We start from the raw sequence: 26,671 nt of genomic DNA, 5'->3' as shown, positions 1-26,671 counted from the left end.
CTGAAAATGTAATTATAAAATTAAATATAATAATAATTGTAATAATAAAAAATAGGATAAGTCCCCGAAGTATATCTGAAAAGTGACTATAAATTATTATCTGTTACAACAGAAAATGGAAAACACTTATATTAGAGCATTTCTCAGGATGAACCAGGTCAGAAGAAAAACAAGTTTTACCTAAAAGTGTCCTGAAGGCTATGAGTTGGCTTAACTAAAATTTTACAGTTGAGGGGCACCTGGGTGGCTTAGTCGGTTAAGCGTCTGACTTCGGCTCAGGTCATGATCTTGTGGTTTGTGGGTTCGAGCCCCACATCAGGCTCTGTGCTGACAGCTCAGAGCCTGGGGCCTGCTTCAGATTCTGTGTCTCCCTCTCACTCACGGTCTCTCTCCCCCCCCCCCCCCCAAAATAAATAAACATTAAAAAAATTACAGCTGATTTGACTGAGAGTGGAGGTTGAGTTACAGTAAGGATGAGTTACAAAAGGGAATTCAGAGTCTCCAGGAACCTGAATGCACTCTCTTTCATTGTTCTATCTACGCACAAGATGAGGCTAAGACATGAGACTCCATGCACTGCGTCCTCAGCAGCTGCAGTGTATTGAATGGACGGCCCCCAAATGATGTGTCCACGTCCTAACTTCTGGAACCTGTGAACGTGACCTTATATGGAAAAACAGTCTTTGTGGGTGTAATTAGAACCTTCAGATGATGAGATCATCTTGGGCTACCTAAACCAATGACAGGTATCCTCACAAGAGAAAAGACAGACACACAGAGAGAAGGCTATGTGAAGATGGAGGCAGAGAGTGGAGCGAGGTGGCCACAGGTCAAGGAAAGCCTGACATTTCCAGAAGCTGACAAAAGGAGAAAGTGTCCCCTCCACCCCTCCAGAACCTCCAGAGGGAACATGGTCATGTTGGATTTTAGACTTCTAGTTTCTAGAACTTGAGAGAATAATGTCTATTTAAGCCACTCTGCTTGTAATAGTTCATTATGGCAGCTCTAGAAAACTAATACAACATCACATTACAGTGCCACTGTTTTGCCCTTATCACCATGAAAGCCTGCTGTGCGTCGGATTCTTTCTTGTGAAATTTTCCTGAACTCAGTATCTGATCATAGCTCTTTACTTACTTCTATAATAACCTAGTGCTGTATTCTACCCAGATTTTATTCTGTGGCAATGCAGGCATTTTCCAGTCAAAACAATATATGCCTTTGTCCTGTTCTAAACACATTTCACACACTAATTAAATAGTACAGATAGGGGTGCCTGGGTGGCTCAGTTGTTTAAGCATCTGACTTTGGCTCAGGTCATGATCTTGCAGTCTGTGAGTTTGATCCCTGCATTGGGCTCTGTGCTGACAGCTCAGAGCTTGGAGCCTGCTTCGGATCCTATGTCTCCCGCACCTCTCAAAAATAAACAAACATTTAAAAAATACTACAAATAACATGAAATCTATTTACACTTAAAATGCATTGCATTCTAACATTACTATCCTAAAGCTAGCTTAACATTTTCATTCAGAAAATAACTGATGTTTTATGTGATTATGTATGTAACACATGCTTTGAAAAAAAATTTTAATGTATACTTAGTAAATTTAAAATATTCCATAACACACTTTTAATTGGTTTACTCTTATTGAAAATTGTTATTTCTGTATAATAACGTAATATTGAAATTTATGCTATTTCAGTAAGGTGAAGGTGGTCAAATGTAGAAATTTCCAGTTATAAACTAAATAATTTATGGAGATGTAATATACAGTATAGTCACTATAGTTAATAATACTTTATTATAGGGGTGCCTGGGTGGCTCAGTCAGTTAAGCATCCGACTTCAGCTCAGGTCATGATCTCATAGTTCGTGAGTTTGAGCCCCGCGTCAGGCTCTGTGCTGACAGCTAGCTCAGAGCCTGGAGCCTGTTTCAGATTCTGTATCTCCCTCTCTCTCTGATCCTCCCCTGCTAATGCTGTCTCTCTCTCTCAGAAATAATTTTTTTTAAAAAAACATTAAAAAATAAAAATAAAAAATAACACTCTATTATACAGTTAAAATTTGCTAAGAGAGTTGGTTTTAAAACTCATTCTAGGGACACTTGGGTGGCTCAGTTGGTTAAGTGTCTGACTTCAGCTCAGGTCATGATCTTGTGGTCTGTGAGTTCGAGCCCTGCATCAGGCTCTGCTGACAACAGAGCCTGGAGCCTGCTTCAGATTCTATGTCTATGTCTCCCCGTCTCTCTGCCCCTCCCCCATTCACACTTTGTCAGTCTGTCTCTAATAAATGAATAAACCTTAAAAAAATAAAAAAGAAACTTCTCATTCTAAGAAAAAGAAAATTTACAACTGTGTGGTGATGAATGTCAACCAGATTCATTGAGGTGATCATCTGGCAATATATACAAATACTGAGCCATTATGTGGTATGCTTGAAACCAACATAATGTTTATGTCAATTTTATATCTCAAACAAAAAAATGAAATGAGCTTACAAGACACATACACAAGCACACTCACTCACAAATGCTTCCGCACACCCAAAATAAGTAAATTCTTTCTAGTCTTATTTAATAGAATGTTAGACAGTCTCTGTTTGTCCTTCTGCATCTCCCTTTCACCCTCCTCACCCTGCTGTGGGTTCCAGTGTTGACCATAAGAACCACCCAGCATCTCACCTCTACCTGATTTAGATGATGAGATTTGGGACTTGGGATCCGATGATATGTAGGCGAGATTTGGGATCTCATCCATTGTGCTCACATCAATGACACACCCTTGCGTGTCTAGGGTCACGGCACTCGACTGGTTGAAAGACCTCTTACCTAAAGCTATAATTCTCGCCAGGTGGCTGTCTGCCCTTCTCCCCTTCCAAGTCTTGGGTGGTGGAACTGCATCCCCCTATCATGAGACCCTGGTGCCCTTCATCATTTATTTGTTCTCTTAACCTGTCCACACCTCCATAAATCCTCTCTTCAATAAACTCTTTCCAGTCACCCTTTTGAGTGTGCTGTCTTCTGCCAGCCCCTCACTGAAACAGCTACTCAGTATCCCAGCTGATTGCTTCAACCTCACATCCTGAATAATTTCTTCCCAGAAAAAAACTAGTCTAGGTTTTCCCAAAAAAAAAAAAAAAAAAAAGTCTGGTTTAAAAGAATTGCAACGGGCTATGACTGGCATGAGATATTTCCTCCTGTAACAAAAATATACGGTGGTAGCTCAGGATGATCTCATTCCCTCTCAGATGCTTCTGGTACAACTGACTCTTATCACCGAATGGTTTTGGTTCCAAAATACCTGTCATCACCATCACCGATGCACTCAGGGAAGGCGAGGCTACAGCCAAAAAGCATGATATGTTGATAGCAACTCAGGCGATGGAGGTACATGAAGAACTTGAGGAACTTCTCCATTTCCATGTTTTTGACAAAGGAGAAGAGAGGTGTTAGCGTCATGTGGTAGGGCAGCATCTGACACTGGCTGTGGGTGATGTCCATACAGGCACCTGGGAAGTCAAGATAGTCCTTTTTAGGAGCAGACACTCATCTGATATCACAGACTGACATGCTCATAAGATAAAATACATTCTGCAAGCAAGAACGAGTATAGAGATACAATCAGACATATATACAAATAAGTGTGTGCGCGCACACGTGCATGCATGCATAAGATAATGAAATCGAGCCACTAATATTCACAAAGGAATAGCATCTGTGTCCTGGGAAAATGTGTAGAAAAATACACTTTCACACCTAGATGATGGGCATATAAATTTGCAAACACTGTTTTGGACCAAAGCTAGGCAGGACAATATGTATCAAGAAAAAAAAGAGTTTTTGGGGGCCTGGGTGGCTCAGTCAGTTAAGCATCCGACTTCAGCTCAGGTCATGATCTCACAGTTGGTGGGTTCGAGCCCCGCATCAGGCTCTGTGCTGACAGCTAGCTCAGAGCCTGGAGCCTGTTTCGGATTCTGTATCTCCCCCTCTCTCTGATCCTCCCCTGCTCACGCTATCCCTCTCTCTCTCTCTCTCTTTCTCAGAAATAAATAAAACATTTAAACAAAAAGAGTTTTAAATGCATATCCTTTGACACTGTAATATTTCTAAAACTTTTATTCTAAGGGAATAATCATGGTTGTGAACATGGATTTATCTACATGGATCTTCACCTCTGCATAGTTTATAATTTTTATTTTTTTAAACATTTTTAAGTTTATTTATTTTGAGAGAGAGAGAGAACAAGAGGGACAGAGGCAGAGAGAGAGAGAGGAAAGTGAGGATCCCAAGCAGGCTCTGTGCTGTCAGCAAAGAGCTGGATGTGGGGTTCCAACCCACGAACTGCGAGATCTTGACCTGAGCCAAGGGCAGATGCTTAACTGACTGAGACACCCAGGTGCCCCCTATAAATTTTACAAGATATCAATCCCACCTAAACATTCGCCATTGGGAATTGGTTTAAAATACTATGAAACAAACAACAGAATACTTACCTATATGAAAGATGCTTTAGAAGATTATCTAATCACATAAAATGGCGCTTATATTAAATAAAAATAGCAAGTTACAAAGCAATTTGTATACCATGATCTTGTTTTTAAAAATTCATGATTATACAAAGGTTTCCAATCCTGTCTATGCTAACAGTTCAGGGTCAGCTCAGAGCCTCTGATTTCATTTTCTTCCATAATCGACTCTTCTCCCGAGCACCACCATCTCCATAGCCTGACTCCTTCATTCCCTAAATTTGCATGGTTGGTGTCATATAAATAAAAGTATTAACATGAGTCCAGATGGTGGGATTTTAGGAGACTGCTCTATTTTGCTCCTTGAATTATGGTATTCTCTTATTGGTTTATACAAAAATTGATTATTTTTAATTTAAGAAGGGTTAATTAAAATTCTGTTTATTATTTAAGCAAGCTATTATTTAACCCACAGTCTTCAGGTTTGGGAAACACGATGGAAGTATTAATTCTAATTATGTTGAGGGGGGATAAAGGCAAGAAGGGAAAGGAGCTCGAGAAGAAAGGAAACATCTTTTCTGATAACTATATAATTCCCAGTCAAAGGAATAAAGGGGAAAACCTCTCCAAACCTAAGGCCGATTTCATTTTAATAAAAATAATGTTAAAAGATAAGGCTGCATCTCTGACAAAATGGCTGAACCAATGCTTTGATCTGTAATACAGAATAAATGCAGCCTACTACAGAAGGGTCCCAGACCTTCCTCTTTCTGCTTCCTTCTTCACAGAGGTCGCCTCAGACTTCACTTCTTATCATCTCACTGCCTTTCCTAGTTTCCTAAGTACACTTCCTAATGTCACGTCTCTTTCAAATCTCTCTGAAAACTGCCCAAACCATGAAAGAAGTCTTTCCCCCAAATGACCAGATTGTAGCCATTAGCTCAAGAGTCTCATTCTTCATGAAAAGACACACTTCACCATTGTTTTTATTATCTAACCCAAATGTGCCAAGCTCAGTGGGGAAGGATCAAAACATGATTTCCCTTTTCAAAGCCAATCAATGACATGTGGAACTTCTCTGCATGCTAGAACCTAAGATAGACGCTGCCAAAAATTTAAGGGCACAACACTTTTTTGGACCTCCTCAAACTCAAAATACAAAATGGCCAAGAAAGGAGCTAGAGAAGAAGAGAGTCCAAGTTAAAATATTCAGACAGAACACAATTTTTTAAAATGTTTTATTTATTTTTGAGACAGAGAGAGACAGAGCATGAGCAGGGGAGGGGCAGAGAGAGAGGGAGACCAGAATCCGAAGCTGGCTTCAGGCTCTGAGCTGTCAGCACAGAGCCTGATGCAGGGCTTGGATTCATGAACAGTGAGATCATGACCTGAGCCAAAGTTGGACGCTTAACCAACTGAGCCACCCAGGCGCCCCCAGACAGAACACAAAAAGACATATAAACACATGAATTCAACCTCACGTGAGTGCTAAGGTCGGGGTTCTGGGCACGTTGCATGATTATGACAGTCACGTCATTTGGTGAGGGAGGTTAAAATACACTTCCGTGTGGGAGATTAGCACAGGCAGTGTGATCATACAGATAATAAGCTTCAAAATGACCACTGTATGCATTGTGCTACAGGCAGAAATGCTCACTTAAAAGAGCTGACAGTAAGAGTTTTTACTCCATCAAAAATATGAAATAATCTGTGGAAAATTCAGTCTCAGGAAGACATTTATTGAAAACCAGCCAGTGCCAAGCACCAGACCAGGTACTCAGAGGCTCTCATTCACAATTATCTCATTTTCACAACCTGGTAAAGTGGCATCACGTCTATATTATACATGAAGAAACTCAATTTCAGAAAGCCTGAGACCTCTGCCCAGCTATGCAGAGACATTCTGTGGAAGTTCCAGATCTTAAACTTATGTCTTCTGAAAAAGTTCCATTTGGAACCACCCTAGGCTAACACAAAAGGGGTTATTATGTTAAAAACACATCTTAAAGAATTCAATCCCTAATGGTCCATGAAAGGAAAAGACTAAAAAGCATGTAATGGCATGTCATAGTTCTGAATTTATATTCATAGGTAATACACTCATGTATACTGACCATGTTATCATTCGTTTTATATTACATTATTTTCTGTAGGGCTCACAGCTTTGGGGTTTATACACCTGATGATAAACTATATTTGAGGTGAAGAGATGATCAAAAGGCTAATTCATCTCCAGCTAGCCAAAGAATATTGAGAGTCAATATTGAGAATATTGAGAAATGAATTTTAAGAAATCACTTGAAAAGTAGAAAACAGTAAGGTGACTCATATTTGGTGTGTTATCTTGTGTTACTGGCAATGTGAGCTGCACACATGCACACACACACACACACATAGCATACACACACACACACTTACTCACAGATGTTTCCTTCTCAGAGGACAGCAAAGTTCCCATAAGCATACCATCCAAAGTGCTCCTACATCCCTCAATAACATCATCCTGTTTTATTTTCATTATAGTATTAGGACTACTTCATACAATCTTGTCTGTCTATCTATCTATCTATTTACTCCCAGCCTTCTTCCACAATGACAGAAACCACTGGGATACCAAATAGTAGACAATAGTTATTCACTGCATGAATGAAGAGATTAAATGGAACAAATTGTTCCCTTTAAAAGATTAACTACAAAAAGTAGATGTGAACAAGGCAGTATATCTGAGACCCAAAGGCACCAATGTTGATGGCTAATACTGCAACTATTGTTTTTATCTGTTCCCTAGAACTCAGCATGGCCTAGGGAGTCATCCCATCCTGTTTCTTTCACTAGATTAATTCTTATCTTGAACTCTCCTCTGGATTCTAGTGCAGGAGTTGAACAGAAGGGCTGCCCTCCATTTCGTTACCCTTAAGCATGCTCAATTCCTGGTAGCATGAGACCTCACCATAGCAGAGAAAACATAGCCGAACTCATCATGATGTTCAACTATCATTTCAACAGCATCGGTACCTTCAGCAAGAAAAATATACAATTCAGGGAGGATAGGGTGAGATAAGTTTACAGTAAAAGGGTTAATATATTATTAGTATCTATTCAAGTTTCTAATATAAAATATACTGAAAATTTCCTTTCCACTTATTGTTTTATATCAAATAAAACAATTTAAAGATAAGAACATAGATAAAAGATCCTTGAGTAACTTCTAGGCTGGATATATGATGCCAGATACATTATATACAGAACTTTATTTAACCTTCTTACAATCCTATGATAAAGCTTTTTTATGCCTATTTTATAGATGATGAGCTAGATTCAGTGGGGGTAAGAAAGTATTCAAAAGTACACAGATGTTAACTTGTAGAACTGAAACCAGGATTTTCTGATCCCATAACCTATTTTTTTCCTCCGTACGATTCTGCCAAAGATACGATTCCATTTTAAACATGGTAAATTTACTTCATTCATCGTAGAATATTTTTATGAATCTCCTTGTATTTAGCAATAGAGCTGCTTCTCTAATTTTGGCAAAAATTAAAACTTTCTCAAAGGAAACAGTGAATCTGCTATTAAAAATAGTTCACCTGTTCTTACTGAGAGTCCATTTGGATTTGGGAACACTTAGCATCTATTCCTGGCTGTATCACAAAGTCGACACAGGTCAGGACTACATCAGCAGAATAGAATAATGAAGGCCATTCTTTATTCTAGATAACTTATGAAGAAAGTTACATCTTGTCAGAATAATTTCTGGCACAAACCAATCTGAAAGGACTTCGTGTACTTAGGAAGATCCGTAAACGGGCTATAGTAAGATAAGAAGGAACAGAGAGTTAAGGACAGGTCCTCTCTGTGAATATCTTGGCCTCTTAACTAACTCTGTAAACATCTTTGAATCCAAATATGGTAACTATTTTATTTCTCATAAGAGAAAATCAATGAGACAAAGTAAAACAGATGAGTCAATAGTGGCATTTGTAAAAAGTCTTCACAGACATAGTCAAGGGCATAGGTAACTCAATGTCTTATCAATTTATGCACATGCAAAAAATGTAAGTGCCTGGTTAGTACAACACTGTATAAATTATCAGAGTTCAGTAAAAGCTAGTGATTCTTGCCAGGAGAAGCATGAGGGAGGGGATTTAACATTTTCTATATAATTATATGTATTCCAGACTTAACATTTTTTTAAAACAATTTCAAGTCTCTTGGTAAAGTCTTTGCCAAGCTTTAAGCTTTCATATTTCATATATACCTGTAACTAGGTCATTCTCTCTTATCATTCATACATGTATATTCATACTACATGATTCTATGATGTTTAAATGGTAGCTGAAGGCCACACAACCTCTTATCATTCATTCATCCAACAAATATCTCCTGCGGCGACACTCTACCACAGTCAGGTGTCAGTATTTTATTATAAATTAATTATTCAGATCCCACAGAACGAAGTAAGATGTAACATTTCAGCTGTCACATCTTCATCTGTCAGTCATAATCAAGTTTTAAGGAACTACATCTTGTCCCATATAATTTTCTATCCTAGAATTACGAATGGTTGGATAATAATAATAATAATTTTTATATACTTTCAAGTTGGTAAAACAACTTTCCCTTACATAGCATGATGGTTTCATGGTCAGATTCAAATCCTGCTTTTATTATTCTTTATTTATGTGGCCTTTCACAAGTTACTGAACTTTTCTTTGTGTGTTTCTCCATCTCCAGATTACTGTATTTGGGTTATTATAAGGATTAAGTGATGCGTACATAATGCCTGTCATTAGCACATATGGTAAGCTAGAAAACTTTTTACTATTATGATTAGCTCATTTGTGACTTACAAAAACTCTGTAGACTAGAAAGGAGAAACAGTTGTATCCATGGTGTATAGGTAGAAAAAATGAGCCTGAAACATTAAGCTTTCATCTGCTGTTTTCTTCCAAATTCTATTATTATATTCCATTATACATATAATCAAAATTCAAAGTTTCATTAATTAGTTTGCTTTCTTGCAGAAGAAACCAATGTTGGGTGTTACATTTAAATAAACATTAGTTATTCATTGAGAAAATATGTATGAAGTCTCTATTAAATATAGACATTAGTTTTGGTGCTAAATTTTAAAATAAGAATTTGAAATTAGACCACATTTTATTTATTTAGCCAAAATGTGCTGTAACACAAATGAAAATTACTTGGTTTTTAATGCCACTAATGGCAAAAATAAGTTCTATAATGATGAGAGTATAAAAAACTACTTAGTGACCCCTCACGTTCGTTGAGGGTAAGGTTTATTGGAAAACCAGTGCCTCACTTGAGGTTAGTTTTAAACTTCACTGTTCACAAAGACCATGAGATCTCAGCAGACTTTCCAACATGTGTAGCTTTATTGGGAATCCCATTTCACAGTCAACATTGAAATATTGGAAGCATAAATGAGAGGGCAGATCTGCATACCAAGGTCTGCACTATACCAGCTAAGTACTGTGGTTCTTAATGTATTCAGATAACCATCTCTCACTCAGAATTCTCTAACTTTAAAATCAGTAACAAGTCAGTCTCAAGCTGAGCTGATATTTACCTTTTTACACTCTGAATTTTCAAAGGGAGATTTTACAGAGAATAAAATTATAAATGGAGTAAGATGGTAAAGAGAACCTCAAAAGGGAATATTTAAAATTTTAGTTTTGGGGATGCATGTGATATACTCATTCTTTTTAACAAATATACCTTTTATCTTATTATAAAAGCAAGGTAAGATGAGAAAGTAAAAGTAAAGTATAAGCAACCATTGAACAACAAGGAGGAGGAGTAGTTCTTGTTGGTTGTATCCTCAGTATCAACTCCCTCATCTCTAATTGGAATCATAGCCATGAACTTTGGGAGGTCTCTCCCTATCCCTGGCTCCAGGCAGGGGTCCTGACTGGCCAGTGACAGTTAGCTCATGACATTGCTTGGCACTGTCCTTAATTCAAGGGCACAGAAGAGACTGAAGTTGGTCCAATCACAGTAAAACCCAGGAACAGAATGGTCTACCTAATAATTTAGGACACCCAGGGTAAATTGCAAATATAGGGCCCCTTGTTCCAAAATTATTTTATATTATTTACATTATATTATTTATAATATTTATTTATGTTATCATTAATAATTTCAACAAAGTGACAGCAGAGCATTAAACAATGGGTAGAGCCTTGTGCTCAGAGCTCTGTGCAGTCATACAGGTCAGCATGCTTATGGAGCCAGCCAACGATGAGAAAAGGAGTCCTCCCTCCAGAAACATCTATAACTCTCCACACAGGGATATATGAGCAGCAGTCCCAGGATTTCTCTATGACATCGGGTAAGAACTAAAGGCGATCAGTTTAAGAGTTGTAGGGGCCTCCAATTTAGTCAGAGGACTTCTGTCTTTTTCTAAGATTTTAAGGTGTCAGAGGCAGAGATATCAAACACACAGCATCTCTGGCTTTGTCTACCCATTCAAACATTGCATAAAAGTAGCGTCTCTTCTTGGGAAACTGGATGTATGTGCAGAGTACATTTCAACTCCAGCTTGAGAGAGTCACACATGTCTCCAGGAAGGCTGCTTACACTGGACTGGTGAGGAGCCCGTGCCCTGCTATTGTTTAGTGGCCACTTTTCTCTCACGTCTAGCCAGGAGAGAAAACATAGTCTAATTCTGGTGTTCCAATGTTCCAAACCTCGTGCTGAAATATTTGCAGTTTATACCTGCTTCTATATTGTAATGCACATAGTAAAGCCCACCCATCATGAGTCAGTCATTTTGAGTTCTTGATTCACAGGGAATTTCTCAAGAAAATATTAATGGCTATACTGTGTACCATATCTCTACGATGGATATATTAGATGAATTTGGCCAAACTGTAACTGAAGACATTTGTAAAACATTAAGAAAAGTGTTTCTTCTTTATCAAGAAGATATTAGCAGGAAATGGGGGAGTACTTTTCTCCTACTTGTTACCAACAATAGTAGATAATGTCAATTCACTTGTCAGATGACAGAAAACAGGACTCTGCAAAACGTGGCCTTGGAAAAAAATGTAAATTCTTGAAACTCCTCTCCTCTCTGCCTTTTCATGTTAGGATGGAGATGGAAAAAGTGGAGTAAAGGGCTCTGGGTTAATAAAACAAACAAACAAACAACAACAACAACAACAAAAGAAGCACAGGAAGCTTAAACATGTACATGAATGAATGAAGTTGAAATAGCAAGAAGCGCAGTCAAAATTAGTGAGACTGGCCCAGATTCGAGTGGGCAAATATAATGCAAACATAAAGAGGTAGAGATCTGAATGGTGCAGAGGAAGCCATGGAATACCCGTCACAAAAACTCCAAGGGGAAATGTCAATGCAATTTTGTTCCTGTGTAGGGACACTGTAATTTTTCTTATAATTGAAAAATGTCAGAATCTGAGTTTTAATAGTGATGAATTAAGTATTTAATATTAGGTTTAACATATTGCTGTATAAAACCTTTGCTTTCTGTAGGTAATTTCTTAAAATTATGAAACTATGAAATACTATAAGTGTCTTCATTAAAAACTAGTTAATGTCAAAATTCCTCTGTGTAATTACAGAAGTAAGTTTAAACTCTACTACAAAGGGCACTAGGAAAAAATGCTTTAAGAAAATCCTGACAGGGGTGCCTGGGTGGCTCAGTCGGTTAAGCTTCCGACTTGGGCTAGGTCATGATCTCGCGGTTCGCCAGTTCGAGCCCCACATGGGGCCTCTGTGCTGACAGCTGGCTCAGAGCCTGGAGCCTGTTTCGGATTCTGTGTCTCCCTCTCTCTCTGACCCTCCCCTGCTCACGCTGTCTCTCTCTCTATCTCAGAAATAAATTTTAAAACTTAAAAAAAAAAAACTCAAGACAAATCTGAGAAAATACATCAGAATTTAGCACAAAGATTAATAGATGATGGATAAGACTGTCCAATCTAAGTGCAATTAGAGTTCCAAAAAGATAGAATAGAAACATCAGGAGGGAGGTTATATTCATAGCATGAATAGCTGAGAACTCTCCCAAACTGAAGAAATCTGAATGCTCAAATTCAAGAAGTGCATCATCTAGACAAGATATACATATAAAAAAAAGAAATCCAGGGACCCCTGGGTGGCTCAGTTGATTGAGTGTCCAACTCTATTTCAGCTCAGGTCATGATCCCAGGGTCATTGGATCAAGTCCTGCATTGGGCTCCATGTTCATGTAGAATCTCCTTAAGATTCCCACCCCCCTCTCTATCTATCTATCAATCTCTCCCTCTGCCCCTCTCCCCTGCTCAAACTCTCTCTCTCTAAGACAGATAGATAGGTAGGTAGGTAGATAGATAGATAGATAGATAGATAGATAGATAGATAGATAGATAAATAGATAGATAGATGATAGATAGATGATAGATAGATAGATACCCAATCTATATCCATTGTAATAAAACCAGTTTATTTAAAAAATTTTAAGCATCCAAAGACAAAATTCCAGTTACCTATAAGGAAACAATATTTAAATTGGCACTAAAGTTTCTGATAGCATTGAAGAATCCAGATAAATGTGAAATAAAATTCTTAAATTGATGAGAGGGAAAAAATTGCTAATCTAGCTAAACAATCATGCCATTTTCAGAGGGAAATAAAGACATTTTAAGGTAAACCAAAACTGAAATAGTTTCCACTGGGCAAACTTCCAAGGAGTATTTTCAATTAAGCAAAGAATTTAATGCAGAAGGAAGAAGCAGGATGCAAGAAGCAACGGTGATTATTAAATTATGTATACTTGAAATCCTTCATCATATTGAAAAGGAGTGCAAGAGCCTTCCTTGGTTAACGGCTTCTTTAAATTGCCTAAAAATTTGGGAGATTGAGTAGCACTGACTACGGTACTTATTTATTACTATAAAAATCAGAAACTTGGGGCTTATTGCTTTGCTTGCTCAAACACACTTAGAAAAATAAGAGTATCCCCCATATTTTGAAATCTGAAAAAAAAATTCAAACTCTGTACCTTGGATGCAGAAAGGAAATTTATTAATTTGACATTATTTTGCTGGTCTTTTTAATATATTGCCTATTATTTAACATAATATGAATATACATAACATTACAATGAGTCACAATGCTCTGTATATATGCAAAGTATATTATTTAGCCTGCTTATTCACTCACTAACACATCTTAAACATTTCCACATATCAGTATGTATTCTTCCACAACATTGTTCTTAATGGTTGTACATTTATTCATACAATGAATCAAAAGGAAGAGATGGGGAAAAAGGACAGAAGACTGATTAAAAACTCATAAAAAATATAACCCAAAAATAAACAAACAAACAAAGCCTAAAATCTTTATAAATGCTATATATGATAAGAAAACACTAAGAGTGAAAACAACAGCTCAAATAATCCAATAAAAAATAGAAGACATGAACAGACATTTCTCCCCCAACCCCAAAAAGACATACAAATGACTGACATATACATGAAAAGGTGCTCATCACCACTTACTATCAGGGAAATGCTAATCAAAACTACAATGAAATATCACCTCACACCTGCAGAATGGCTAAAATCAACAACACAAGAAACAACGGGTGTTGGTGAGGATGTGGAGAAAAAGGAACCCTTGTGCACTGTTGTTGGGAAAACAAACTGGTGCAGCCACTGTGGAAAACAGTATGGAGTGCCTCAAAAAGTTAAAAATAGAACTACCCTATGACCCAGCAATAACCCTACTGGGTATTTGCCCAAAGAATTCAAAAACACTATTCAAAAGCATACATACACCCTTACGTTTATATAGCAGCATTATTTATAGTAGCTAAGATATGGAACTAGCCCAAGTGTCCCTCAACTGATGAATGGATAAAGAAGATGGGATACACACACACACACACACAGACACACACACACACTCAAATATTATTCATCTATAAAAAAGAATGAAATCTTGCCATTTGCAAGGACATGGATGGAGCTACAGAGTATAAGGCTCACCAAAAAAAGTCAGTGAGAGAAAGACAAATACCATATGATTTCCCTTATATGTGGAATTTAAGAAATAAAACAAATGAGCAAAGGGAAAAAAGAGGGATAGAGAAACCAAAAAAAAAAAAAGACTCTTAATTATAAGAATAAATTTATGATTACCAGAGGGGTGTGCTGGGTCAATTAGGTGATTGGGATTAAGGATGGAACTTGCCGTGATGAACACAGAGTGATGTATGGAATTATTGCATTACTATATTGTATGATGGAAACTAATACAACACTATATGTAAACTAATGGGAATTAAAATAAACACTTAAAAATTCATACATACATACATACATACCAACATACATATATATATATACATACAGACCTACATACATAAAATATATGTTTGCCAAAAAAAATACAGCTCAAAGACAAAAGAGAAAATTGTAATAAAAGAAAATTAAGAAAATTGAGACTATCACACTAAAAATAGTAATTTAACACTAAAAATGTTTACAAATAATAAATCAAAATTGAAGAGTCTTAAGGTAATCACTATAAGCACATTTAAGAAGATGCACATATAAAGAAGATAGCAAGTCAACAAAAAATGTCCTTCTGAATCTAAGAACCCAGAAGTGGCAGAGAAAAGTCCGGAAAATGTTATGAAGAAAAATCTTTCTAGGGTGCCTGGATGGCTCAGTCATTTAAGCATCTGACTTCGGCTTAGTTCATGATCTCGCAGTTCCTGAGGTCAGGCCCTGCATCCGGCTCTGTGCTGACAGCTCAGAGCCTGGAGCCTGCTTTGGATTCTGTCTCCTTCTCTCTGCCCTTCCCCCTCTTGCACTCATGTTTCTCTCAAAATAAACATTTAAAAAAATTTTTAAAAAAGAAAACTTTTCCTGAAATGAAGGAATAAATTAGTCTGCATATGAGAAAAGCAACCATATTTCATTATGACATCAGAATGCTGGACATCAAGATATAAACTGTTTAAGTTAATAAACTTAATAGAAGAATTCTTCAATAACTTTGTCAGGAACTAAGCACCAAATGTGTTCATTGTCCTGAGTTGTCACTTCTTTCAAACTTTACGTTAAACAGAGACAACTATTATGTAGTTTTTTTTTTAATGTTTTATTTATTTCTGAGAGAGAGACAGCGTGAGCAGGGGAGAGTCAGAGAGAGAGGGAGATACAGAATCCGAAACAGGCTCCAGGCTCTGAGCTGGCAGTCAGCACAGAGCCCGACGCGGGGCTCGAACCCACTAACCTCAATGAGGTCATGACCTGAGCCAAAGTCGGACGTATAACCGACTGAGCCACCCAGGTGCCCCAACTATTAGGTAGTTTTAAAGAAGGAAAAGATACTGTGTTTCACTGGTATTTTCAATTCAAAATTAGGATTACAGGTTTTTACTTATTTTTGTACCTGTACCTCTTTTCTCTGATGTTGAAAATGTTGGTTCCTGAGAACATGAATATAAATACTTACTTGCTTTCTCCTGTAATGTGCAAATCATGATTTCAAAATAACAACCCCAATATAACAATAAGACTGCCCAATGGAAACTTGAAATGGACTGAAGATTTAAATATAACACCTAAAACCATAAAATTCTTAAAAGAAAACAGGAGGAGGGGGGAGCTTCCTGACATTGATCTTGTCATGATTTTTTTGATAAGATACCAAAAGTACAGAAAACAAAAGCTAAGTAAATAAGTGGAACTACATCAAACTAAAAAACACCTAAAAACGCAATTTGTGAAATGGAAAAGCATTTGTAAATCATTAAGTGGTTAACATTCAAAATATATAAGGAACTCACACAACTTGGCAGCAAAAAAACCAAATAATCTTAATTTTAAAATAGGCAAAGGACCCAAATAGATAATTTCCACAAAAAAATAAGACATACAAACTGCCAACAAATATATGAAAAGATGCTCAACATCTCTAATTGTCAAGAAACACAAATCAAAACCACAATGAAATATCACTTCACACCTGTTAGGATAGCTATTATCGAAAAGACAAGAGATAACGAGCGTTGATGACGATGTAGAGAAAGGAGAACCCTTGAACAATGTTGATGGGAATGTAATTGGTGCAACCACTATGAAAAACAGTGTGGAGATTCCACAAAACAAACAAATAAATAAAAATAGAACCACCATGTGACCCAGAAATTCCACTTCTGGGAAAGCACAATTTCTTTTTTTATCTGAATAAAATAAATGAAAACACCAATTCACTGCGGCATGACTTATAATAGCCAAGACATGTAACAACATAAATGCCCACTGATGGATGAATGGATACAGAAAATGTAATGGAATATTATTTGGTCATAAAAAGATATCCTGTCAATTGCAACAACATGGATAAACCCAGAGAAAGACAAATACTGGATGGTATCATTTATACACGGAATCTTAAAAAAAAAAAAAAAAGGACTTCTCTGAAACAGAAAATAAACTAGTGATTGCTAGGGGCTGAGAAGAAATACAGATGTAGGTCAAAGGGTACAAATTTTCAGTTACAGTATGAATAAGTTCTGAGGATTTAATGTACAACAAGGTGTCTATAGTTAATGATACTATAAGATAGACTTGAAATTTGCTGAGAGTAGATGTGTTCTCAGCACACGTGCGTGTGTGCACACACACAGACACACACAAAGTTAACTACATGAAGTGATGGATGTGTTAATTAGTTTGATCTTGGCAACCATGTCAAAATGTATATGTATATCAAATCATCACATTTTACACTTAAAATATAGGCAATGATACTGGTCAATTTTCCTCAATAACATAGGGAGGAAAACAATACTACTTGTTGAAGTTTAAACTTTGCAATTCTTTAGGTGTTTAGAGTACATCTACTAGGGATGAACAATCAAAAATATTCTAAGTTCAGTGAAGATAATTCATTTATTTTAGATGGTCAAGTCACTAACTTGATATACAGTAAGATCATTTGTTGCCTTGTTTTCCATTTTTAATGAATTTTTTCCTCATTAAGTAAGTCATTTACCTGATTCTAAATCAAAGTTACATGAATGGTACATATGAATGTGTCTTATTTGCATCTCTGTCACCTTCTTCCTGTCTCTCTTCACCAATAAGAAACATTTTTATTAGTTTCTAGTGGATCCTACCTGTTTGTTTTTTAACATAAATAAATAACTTCCCCTTTCTATTTATCACACAAAAGGTGACATTTTATACATTGTTTTGCACCTTGATTATTGATTCATTATTTAGTCTAGATCTCATTTTATATATATATATATACATAAATTTTATATGTAAAATTTTATATATAAATTATATACATATATGTTTACATATAAGTTACATATAAGTGTGTAACAATCTACCTCATTATCTTCCCAGATGTATCTTACACTATTACTTGGCTAAACCATATTTTTTTTAACAGTACCCTCCTAATGGACATTTAGAGTATATTGATTCTTTAGTAACTGCAAATACTGTCAAAGCATCCAGGTTTTTGAGAGATATTCTTTACTGGAGTAAAGAAATTTTCTTTCCTTTTTTGTGTCAAATTTTAACAAATGCTTTTGCTTCAGCAATTGAGATGATCAATAAAAGAAAACTACAGTACTCATTAAATGAGGAGACATAAGAATACAGTGTCTAATATTAAGCCATCCTTGCATTTCCACAATAAAGCCTATTTTGTTGAGATGCAATATACTTTTAGGTGTTAATAGAGTTGGTTGCTGATATTTTATTAATAGTTTTGCATTTTATAGGTGAGATTTGTATTAGTCTACCAAGGCTGCCATAACAGAATACCATAGACTGGGTGGCTTAAAGAACAGGAATTTATTTTCTCACAAGTCTGGAGCTGGAAGTCTAAGATCAAGGTGATAGCAAAGCTCTCCCCTTGGGTTACAGAGGACGTCTTCTGGCTGTGTGCTCACATAACCTCTTTTTTGTGCAAGTTTCCCCCTGTCTTTTCTTACAAGGGCACTTAATCCCATCACGATGGTCCCACCTGATGACCTGCTCCAGTCCTAATTACCTCCCGAAGTCCTCATCTCCAAATGCCATCATCTTAGGTGTCAGAGCTTCAACATATGAATTTTAGAGGGATACAAACATTCTGTCCATAACACTCCACCCTTGCCCCCCAAAATCCATGTCCTTCTTAATGCAAAATATATGGCAACCCTCTCATATTATTAATTTTAAACTTTTCTGTTGACTTTAAAGGATACATAATATGGTAAAATACTGTGGCTTAATAGCCATCGAGTTAATATAAATCAGTTTCTTAATGTATATCCATTGTCCAGTACACATTTCTAAACATACAACCAAAGCAGAAACAAACTCTCCAAGATGACTACTTAATAAACAATGAAATTTTGGAAAGAAATTTCAAGGAGGGAATTGTATAATTCTAGACCTCCCACTTCCTGAGGTGATCAAATTCTCAGTACTATGTATAAAAGCAACGTTGGCCTTCCCATTAAATTGAAAACTACAGGCTTTGTTCAATTTATCTAAGATAATTATATTACAAATAAGTCTTTAAATGTAATAATGGAACAGTATAATCTCATGAAAAATGAAAATTCCAGGTCAAACCTTTAAACTAAAATTTACTTTTATAATTATAAATAAAACTTTATTGGGGTGCCTGTGTGGCTCAGTCAGTTAAGCGTCCAACTTCAACTTGGGTCATGATCTTGTGGTTCATGAGCTCGAGCCCCATGTCAGGCTCTGTGCTGAAGGCTGGGAGCCTGGAGCTGCTTCGAATTCTATGTCTCTCTCTCTCTGCCCCTCCCCTACTCATACTCTGTCTCTCTCTCTCAAAAATAAATTTAAAAAATATTTTTAAATAAATAAATAAAAGTTTATTGTTTGGAAAAATGTTGTATTTATTACACATAAAAATGGTATGAATTAGAAATCTCTTTTAAAGAAATAAAAAGAATTGAAATAGACCATGTTTTTCTCTGTCGTTGAACGTCTCTTACAGAATTTCTCAGGTTGAAAATATGTTCATGTATTGATGCAGTTACTAGACAGTGGCTACAACTTGGAGACAGGACTTGTATTTGACCCACCCGTACAGTCTGCACAGCCAAACCACAGTTCAAACACCACAATTATTGGGTAATTAGTAGGTCAATGATGCAGAGGAACGAAATATAAGCCTAAAATATGTTAACAATAAAAGCCAAGGAGTGCTTTGTATCAGATGTAAATTGCTGCAAAGCTTTTGGCTTACCAAACTCATTACCATATTCATTTCAACTATAAGTACGTGAAAAGGCATATTCTCCAAAGGCAAAAGTAACAGCAAACAGATTCCCTCTGATGGTTTTTTTGCTTTCAACACGGAATTGTACAAAGACCAAAAACCCAAGACAGTCAGCAAATTGAATGATTCAGGCAAAAGAATATACACAATGCCAATTTTCTTTCAGAACCAGAGAGTAGAGTAACTTACAGGGTTTTTTTTTAAATTTTATCTGGTTGAAAATTTGGTTTTTAAAAGATCATTTTTAACCTTAAATATATATATCGGGGCTGTGATTGCAATGCACTATCACTTTGCTATTTTTTTTCTTTATAAAGATCAAGGATATAGGGCTGTTCTTTCTGAAGAGGAAACTGATAATAAATCTGGAGAGGAAAATTTTGACCCACAGGCCTTTGACACGACCATTTAACTCCGACTCTTGCTTGCTTTAGTAATGTGTTACAGGCACGTCCTTCTGGGGAAACACGTCACCTGTGGAATGTTGCAGGATTCATTTTGGAAAGAAGGTTGGGACATCTTACCCACAGATCTTTGACAAGGGAAGATGGGGACTGTAGTCAAAGGAGAGTGAACCAGTCACCAATCCATTACCCCTTTCAAAAGCCTACCTCCGCAAGTGATTCCATTTGCTCTCTCTGCGAGAGACCCTAATACCTCCCAGTCATCTAAAGATGAAATGAGGAGAAAAGAAAGAAGAGTGGGGAGAAAAAAAAGGGAGTCCAGTGGTACATTTAAATGTCCTTTCTCTCTCTCCCAAGAAGTGTGCAGTTCTTTGCTAGAATGCTACCATGCTAACTGGAAGAGCACGCAGCAATTATTTAAATATTTCACTGGCCCTTGCTAAGATGTTGATGCTAGCCAGAAGCCCATGTCTGAATCTCATAATTATTTTTTAAGCCTGAAGAAAAGATTACTATACAGCAGAGGGCGACCAACTGGACTTGAACCCAGGGGGTTAGCAGAGCGCATAAGCGATGGTGTCTAAGGTCATGACTACGGCAAATTTTGTAGTAGCAAACTCCTAATGAAGCAGCTTAAACAGGCCTTCAACTCTCCCAGGTACCAAAAAAATACTCTTTTCATCTGGAGTATGTGTCCTTAATCATAATTCAAAGACCCCCAAAGTGTCCATACATAGCATTTTTACTATCTGTGAAGAATCTAAATTGGAGAAAAGTAGTATTTCTAATTCCATTAGCCTCCAACTGAAACTTAGCACACTTAAATTACCAATGCAGGTAACAAATGTAAAAATACAAATTAAAAATTATATGTGGTATTTTCATATCGACATGAAATTATTATAGACATTTCAAATTATTATTTATGCTCATCCCTGTTATAAAATTATAGTTACTGACCTACAGCTAGATACCATTATTAAATGTGTTAATAGGCACATGAATTACTATATCATGAACTTGTATTTCTAATATTTGATAACTGAATTTTAATAAAATTGCCTTCCTTTGTGATTCTGTGTAATTTAATTTAAGCACCAAACATTACTCCGAGAAGGTACCCAGAGACCTCACCAAATCGCCCAAGGAGTCCTGGGCACAAAAAAAAATTAAGAAGCTCTTCCCTAAAGGATCACTACTTTTTATGGGGATGTGACACAAACAGCTGGAATTCTGTCACTCTAAAGCAGTATTTTACAAGCCGAAAATTGTACAGGCATTTTTACAGGAAGAAAGTTATGCAAGTATATATATATAATTAGATATAAACCAGTTTATGCCTCTAGATCTAACACAACTACGAAATTAATATGTATAAATTAAATTGAAACAAAACTACAAAACTAATGAAAGCTAAGTTAATTATATCAATTAATGATATTAACATTATTCTATGAAAAGTTTGGTGCAGAGGCACAAATTCTTCTCTCTTTAGGAAACTTAATACTACAATGTATCCCAGCTGAGCAAGAGAGTCACCATTTTTCTCCATCTGAATTGCCCTGAAGGTGCCCTTTTCACAAGAAGCCGGTACACACTGTAGTTCTACAATTGTGAAGAATATCTATCAAGTCTGCCTCTGTTCCTTTCTTGATGCCTGGCAAATGTCTAAGCAATGCAGTTTAGCAGCAACATAAATCATAAATAGAAACTCAAATACAGGCACCAAAATTCCATATAAGTACTTGTTACAAGATGGTTATCCAGGTTATCGAGATCAGGCTTATATTAGCTATTTTATATTGTCATTGAAATGAAAGCACATATTTAAGAAATTGTTACAGAGAATTCTTGGATCCTCAGAACACATCTGAGGTCTCTCAGACCCCGGATGGAGAAGTACTACCCAACAACAACAGAGGAATGCTAAGGACACAATTCTCAGATGCATTTAATCCATTCACCCATCCGCCTTCACACACATAAGAACAGGCAAGCACAGATTTCCACTCCAAACAGCACAATAATCCACAGTCAGCAATTACAGATGTGTGTAACTTACTCTGAGAACAGAGGAACTGACTTTTGAAAAATATAATAAAGACATGCAGGGTTCTAGAAAATGGCAGGAAAAAAGAAGGGACTTTACATGATTTCAGATGTCTACCTAGACTCCCTCTCCCCAAGTACCCCCTTGGATAGTTGCCTGATGAATAGTAATCAGGGTAAAACTTCAAAACATGCTCTCAGATCCTCTTAGCTTCATATTCTTGCAGAACTTACTTCCAAGCTAATAGAAATACTATGTTACAAACAGAAAACCAGGAAGAAAGGATAACCTTAGGGTTTTTGATTGGTATATAAGCTGTCTACACTCAACAAATTTTGAGCATGTGGTTAGTGCCCTTTTGGTACAAAATTATCAGTGCTAATAAATCTCTGCTTTTTAGACAGCTCCACTGTTACAATCCAAGTCATTTTATCTTCAGAAGAAAGATTCTATGTAGTTCATTGAAGAAAAAAAAGTAAATATAAGCTAAATGTCCATTGTTAGGAGAATTGTTGAATAAATTATGGCATAATGACAATACAGAATGCTATTCAGTCACTGTAATACTGAATTAAAGCTGAATTATTGTCTTGGGGACACTTACTCAAAGTATTCTTGAATTAGGAAAACATTTGATATAATAAATGTGGTCCCATTTTTTGAAAAACAATGGTAAAAGAACCTATACACATATGCTATTCTATATACAGGTATGTGCATATATGTTTGTATATGACTATATTAGCATGGGGAAAACTTTAAATCATATACACTCAGTAGTTAACAGGGGTTAATTATGGGCAGATTGGGGGTAATGCAAAAGCAAGGAGTGGGAATGAAGAGATTTATGCAAAAAAGAAAAAGAAAAAAGAAAAGACTTCCGTTTAAGCATAATATGTATAATATGAGCATAGTTATGCATTATAAAAAGAGGAAAATAATCTCCCAATATTGGAAGAAATGAAAGAAAAGCACAAGAGTGGATAAGGAAGGTAAAAATGATTGAGGGGTAGGAAGCAATTTCAGAACAACATACTAAGATCCACCACAAATATGCTCCTACGTGAAAGCAGTGAAAATACTGGGAAAAAAATGATCAAAATCAAATTTTTTAAAACTTTGAAATTTAACCAAAGTCTTGCATCAATGAGAGGAACATATTTATTCAAGAAAAATGACTGAATCACAGTGAGAACTATGAGCTTTGTAGCATTTTACCTTCCCCTACTTCCATCACCATCTCCTCAGCTCTGCGGTAACCTTGAAAACCGGTGGCTTTGCATTTATTGTAAAAACCTGCAACTGAGGAGGCAATGGAGAGGAAAGAATGGGTTTGAAGCTATCCAAAAAGCCATCCCCAGAAAACTGTCATCATTCAACCCGTCTGGAAGATCCCTGGAAAGAATCCATTCTCAGAGCTTGTCCTAACTTGACCCAACTCAGAACTTTTTGTTGTTGTTGTTTCTGACTCAGAACTTTCTATATGCAAACAGCCCTATCCCCAGGGCACTTGTCAAAAACAATGTGTGGTGATTGCTCAAACGATGTGTGGTGATTGCTTAACATTACAGCTATGTCAGGCAAAGATGCCCGTTGGAAATAAGAGGTTGACCCTAACCACTTAAAAGGAAAAACTGGAGAATAAGAGAGACAAAGGGGCCTTTGAAAGGCTCTGATATAGTCTCTGGGACCTAGAAGGCCAAGACTGTGCACATATCCAAGAAAGATATGAGGAGCCAGTCACACAGCCACATATTTATTATCTAATGCTCTGTATATGAAATGTTCAGAATCGGCAAATCCTTAGAGGAAGAAACTATAAGAATTTTGGACACAGGATGGGGTAATGGGGAAATGAGGAATAATGGATACAACATTTCTTTTGTTATATAATTTTTTTAATGTCCATCCATTTTTGAGAGAGAGAGAGAGAGAGCGCGCGCGCGAGCACGTGCGCGCGCGCGCGCGCACACACACACGAGGGGAGGAGCAGAGAAAGAGGGAGACACAGAATCTGAAGCAGACTCCAGTCTCGGAGCTGTCAGCACAGAGCCTGACACAGAGCTCCAACTCACAGACGGTGAGTTCATTACCTGAGCCAAAGTCAGATGCCAACCAAGTAAGTCACCCTGGTGACCCAGCATTTCTTTTTGCATTGATGAAAGTGGTCTAAAATCAGATAGTTGTGGTGGTTGCACAATTCTGTGAATCATTCTTAAAATCTTGTATTTTACTTATTAGAAGGTGAATGTTTCAGTAGGTGGATCATATCCCAAAAAGTATTCTTTTTATTAATAAAGTGAATGAGAGGTATGATGCATTTTCATCTGATAACAGAGATTAGGGATCTGGTTATCAAACAAGATGATGAAAAAATGGAACACTTTAAGCTTTTAGCACATTACCCCACTCTTTTGTCGCTTTAATTCCTGATCAGAGTTTCCAGGCTATTCCATTGTCCACCATATTATTTTTAACCCAAATGCTCTCGGTTGGTCAAAGAGGTTTCTTTTTTCTTTCCTTAAAATTCAGTTTATGCTTAAATATTTAGCACATATATAAGGAGAAAAAGTGAAAATACAAAAGGTAACCTAGAAAAATCCTTTGCTAAAATATAATGTGCAAGCTCACTATGAACCTTTCCCCTTTGCATATCACAGCTGGGTTTCAAAACTCAGCTAATGAAAGTCCAGAAGTAAGAGATGTCACATAAAACCTATTTTACATTTACAAAGCTCTCCCACACAGTGTAATACAGGGAGTATTCTGATTAAGACTTTACAAACTACAGTATTCTGTGCTTTGGCCTGATATTAAGGACCCCCAGGGAGAAATGTCTGAGAGGCTATTTCCTGGTACCTTTTGCCAGGAGTTCGCTCCTTGGTTTCCTACCCAGGATATTTGGATAGACCAGAATGTCTGGCCACTGTATTTTTGTACTGAAGTGGACTTAAATAACTTTTATATATACCAGGAATGTAAAATACATTTTAATTAGAGAATAACTTTTTAAAAGGGACAAAAGCAAATTCTCTCCTAGGTGTTAGTCCTGTTACAAGGCACTAAATGATGCTTTAAGTAAAACCGATTAAATAAATACCAAGTGCAGAAGTGTGATTAGACATTATTAATGAAAAGTGATAAATCAGATATTAAAATTTTGAAATGACTGCAGTTTGTTTACTTATTCATTCAATAAATATTTTATAGTGCACTGGCTATACAGCAGCAAAAAGAAAACAGACTATTCTCCTGGAGCTTAAAATTTCCTCTGCTCCTACACAGAAACCAATAAAATTAAATAAAGAATCATGAAAAACTTGAAAGAGCGCTGGTCTACACATCCCAGGATCTGAATCTCAATTTCATGCCTATCACTTACTAGACAAGTGATTCCGGCTATGTCAACTGAGCCTTGACTCCATAACTTGAAATGGTATGTACTGCCTGCATACATCATCAGTTAATTCTATATAAGGAGGAAAATATTTAAATATGCCCTAAAAACTACCAAAAGCTATACAATCACAGGCTAGCAATATTACTGAAATGTATGAAAAACTATCAGATCCTTTGCAATGAATAATTTTAGTTAATATAGACAATATATTGAAGGTCTATGTGGTTAGCAGTAGAGCTCAGTGCTAACTGTCAAGTACATGAACAACACAGAATGACATATATTCAAAGGTGTTGACCTTTCTCCATTTAACTGTTCTAATTTCACCTGGATTTCTTTTACATGTCAAATTATATTCCTAGCCTCGTGCAATGTTTGAGTCAGAGGAAGAGAAAACGAGTCAAACAGACTTCCATCAAGCTTCCAAACTGAGTAACAAGTACCATATGCTTCTTTACTCTTCACAGTATGTGTTTGCCACCTCTACTTGAATCTTAACAAGTAACAAAACTTTCAAAAGAGAAAAATCCACTTAGCAAAAGAAAACAATTGCTATAACTGCAAACACGTTAATGGGACTGAGTTTTTGCTTAAATTACCTCTGCGCCTCTGATGAAAAACATTGTCCTTAAGAAAAATGAAGTGCTTAAAACATGACAAAAACATTAAAAACTTCAAAATCAAACTCATGATGAAACCAAATTTTGCTTGGCATAATTTGGGTTTGCAGTTATTACCGTCAGGTAATAAACACAATTCTGTATTAATCACTGGCGAACACCAAGCGTAAGAAACAGTTAAAACATAGGTGCTGTGTGAAACGACAGAATCCAAACAGCCTGTCTCTTTGGGTCTACAGCAATAAAATAACCCTGCTTTTCTTCAGACACTGGCAAATATATACCATGATCGCTAAAAGTTAGCTTAATCCTTCCCTTCGTGGTTCAGAATGAAAATCAATACATTCATGTCCTAGACCTAGGATGTGACTTTCCTTTGTGGGTTTTCATGAAAGAGGGAGGAACAAACAAGAGAATGACCCTGGATGGA

General features: G+C 36.5%; 1 protein-coding gene across 3 annotated transcripts in view; it reads right to left on the bottom strand.

Annotated features, from left to right (window-relative positions):
- CORIN (corin, serine peptidase) overlaps window positions 1–26,671 on the bottom strand; it is a 244,707-nt gene that overhangs the window by 168,814 nt on the left and 49,222 nt on the right. For all 3 annotated transcript variants that reach the window (XM_077757822.1, XM_077757821.1, XM_077757823.1), the window contains exon 4: window positions 3,300–3,507. In XM_077757822.1, the coding sequence (XP_077613948.1) occupies window positions 3,300–3,507 (208 nt within the window). The remainder of the gene's footprint in view (window positions 1–3,299; window positions 3,508–26,671) is intronic.

Source organism: Crocuta crocuta, unplaced genomic scaffold, assembly GCF_008692635.1.
Source record: "Crocuta crocuta isolate KB4526 unplaced genomic scaffold, BGI_CrCroc_1.0 scaffold282, whole genome shotgun sequence".
Lineage (NCBI taxonomy): Eukaryota > Metazoa > Chordata > Mammalia > Carnivora > Hyaenidae > Crocuta > Crocuta crocuta.
Note: the sequence above shows the minus strand (reverse complement) of the source record. Positions and strands in the feature narration are given on the sequence as shown.